We start from the raw sequence: 1,147 nt of genomic DNA on the forward strand, positions 1-1,147 counted from the left end.
ATACTGTAATTGGGAGAGTCCCGATTGACCACGGTAGATTGGACACAATCAACCGATGAAAAGAATTATCTAGTGAATTACTAGGTCGAACCAATCATTACAATCTGTGTCCAATCGTATCGTGGTCAATCGGGTCCCACCCACTGTAATTACATTTTAATTTTAATAATCTATATTACATAAATATTGCTTTCCACATTTTCATTATTCACTTTTTATGTGAAATAACTTACAGTAAAAAGTAAAAAATGAAAATGAAGTTCACATGAAAGATTCATGATCGCTACCCTGAGTACGGATGTGTTGTTTCGACGATTACGACAATTGGAATGGAACTTGTGTCGCTGTGTGCATAAAAGTGTCTAGCGATATTGTAACTGAGGCGTATTTTCGTTATCCAACCACGATCAACCAGAAGCGACCGCAGTCATTTTTGTTAGTGGTTGTGACGTCACCGATGCTAACACGTTAGTTTGGTAGGACTCAAACATTCAACCAAACCCAAGAGGTTTGCGTGGTTGAGGAAGGAGAATCTCACTTTAAAGTTTGTCTGGTTTGGCAAATGCAGTGATGGAAAACATAACCCTGAACCTTGATCAGCATATGCTGTGTCTGGACGATGCTGGCAATATCGAGATTTCAGAAGATCCAGAAAACCTGGGGCTTTTAGTGTTTGATAAACTAAGTAATTATTAAAACACCATTTAACTAATAGTTTAATATTTTAAGATTATAATCTAATGAACTATATATATTTCAGGCAATTCTGTTTTTGTCGTCCCAGACAATAGAAAAATACGCCAATTTCTGCCGCATATGCGCTTTATAGAGGAATCTTCTGATCAACTTATCAAACCACAAGTGTGCCTTGCCGATCAAGTCGATAATGTCACTGCACATGAGTGAAAAACTCAGGTAAACCTCAGGTAAACCGTGATACAGAGGCAGCTAATGATCTTATTACATTGGTGGGAAATGATCATTTTAAGTCCTTATTGAAAGATAAAACCAGCATAAAGAAGAATGTTTGGAGACAAATTGCAAAAGAAATGATGACTCTGGGCTATAATTTTGGTAATCGAGATCCTGGTACAGTTTGTTCTCAAAAGTGGAGGAACATGCAAGGAAGAACTATAACATTCATTCA

The 1,147-nt window shown here is 37.1% G+C and overlaps 1 protein-coding gene across 4 annotated transcripts in view; it reads left to right on the forward strand.

Annotated features, from left to right (window-relative positions):
- The first annotated feature begins 228 nt into the window (after positions 1–228).
- LOC116853682 overlaps positions 229–1,147 on the forward strand; it is a 1,863-nt gene continuing 944 nt past the window's right edge. Inside the window, exons 1-3 of one of the 4 annotated variants that reach the window (XM_032834846.1) lie at positions 229–685; positions 761–926; positions 1,003–1,118. In XM_032834846.1, coding sequence (XP_032690737.1) covers positions 1,050–1,118 — 69 coding nt within the window. In that variant the 5' untranslated portion in view covers positions 229–685; positions 761–926; positions 1,003–1,049. Of the gene's footprint in view, positions 686–760; positions 1,119–1,147 lie in introns of those variants that run through there. The other 3 variants (XM_032834848.1, XM_032834845.1, XM_032834849.1) reach the window with 3 other exon arrangements.

The sequence above is a fragment of the Odontomachus brunneus genome, unplaced genomic scaffold (assembly GCF_010583005.1).
Source record: "Odontomachus brunneus isolate Ranch 3 - 2012 unplaced genomic scaffold, Obru_v1 Obru_scaffold_442, whole genome shotgun sequence".
Taxonomy (NCBI): Eukaryota; Metazoa; Arthropoda; class Insecta; order Hymenoptera; family Formicidae; genus Odontomachus; species Odontomachus brunneus.